At 53.3% G+C, this 888-nt stretch overlaps 1 protein-coding gene across 1 annotated transcript in view; it reads right to left on the bottom strand.

The window, feature by feature from the left end:
* Positions 1-669: 669 nt before the first annotated feature.
* The window catches only part of CLEC3B (C-type lectin domain family 3, member B), a 3,348-nt gene continuing 3,129 nt past the window's right edge, over positions 670-888 (bottom strand). The window contains exon 4 of the mRNA XM_009994112.1: positions 670-888. This exon is cut by the window's right edge and continues 40 nt beyond it. Coding sequence (XP_009992414.1) covers positions 670-888 — 219 coding nt within the window.

Raw genomic sequence — 888 nt, 5'->3', positions numbered from 1 at the left:
GGAAAAGATGCTCTCCTTCTCAGTAAGTTGACCCATGCCTGTTACTTACTAGTTTGTTCATGCACATAGGTGGATGAGTTGGACAACCTGATGAGCAGCTGGTACTCAGCCAATAAACCTGACTGTATCTCTCAAGGCAAAGCAGGAGTAACTCCCTCTGCTCATTGAGACATGACACCAGTCCTCAGGGGTCTGAACTGGGGTTCTGTGCAGGACAAGCAGCTCAGTCCCATCTGCCTTGCTGCCAGGGCTTATGGAGAAGCAAAAAAGAAGAAAGCAGGAACTAGCTATGCTGGTGTTCCAACAAGGCTCAGCAGGATGGGAAAGGCCATTGCAGAGCGGCAGCCTCAGGCAGCGAAGTTAGCTGATTGCCAGGCTGGACTGCTGCACTGGTTCTTTGCCAAAACAACCGAGCTGTCCTAATAAATTCCCTGTGTAAAAAAATATATCTATAAACTGTGCCTTAGTAAGAACAATGCAGCTGCTAATGGGGCTGGATGTGGCCAAACGAGATGCTCTAACGCCCTCTAATCTGACACCGAGCTGTGACGACTTCCTTTGCCAAGAGCGACTCTACCTGGACGTGCGCACAGACGTGTTCACCTACACATACCTATAGCTTTATAATCCTGCTGCCAAAGGTGGGGGAAGGCCTGGGTCAGGGGGGCACTACACGATCATGAACTGGCAGATGTAGGGCAGCTGCTCTCTGCACCTCTTGTCGAACCACTTGCCGACAGCAGCCCCGGACAGGGCGGCGCAGTTTTCCAGCTTCCCGCCGTCGGGCTGGGTGGTGATCTCAGTCTCCCAGTTCTTGTAGCGGGCAGGGCCGCCCGTCATGTCGACCCACTTGCCCTCTGCTGCCATGTCGTTGAGGCCCAGCCAGAT

The sequence above is a fragment of the Chaetura pelagica genome, unplaced genomic scaffold (genome assembly GCF_000747805.2).
Source record: "Chaetura pelagica isolate M959 unplaced genomic scaffold, ChaPel_1.0 scaffold642, whole genome shotgun sequence".
NCBI lineage: Eukaryota > Metazoa > Chordata > Aves > Apodiformes > Apodidae > Chaetura > Chaetura pelagica.
This window is presented reverse-complemented; position numbering and strand designations above follow the sequence as displayed.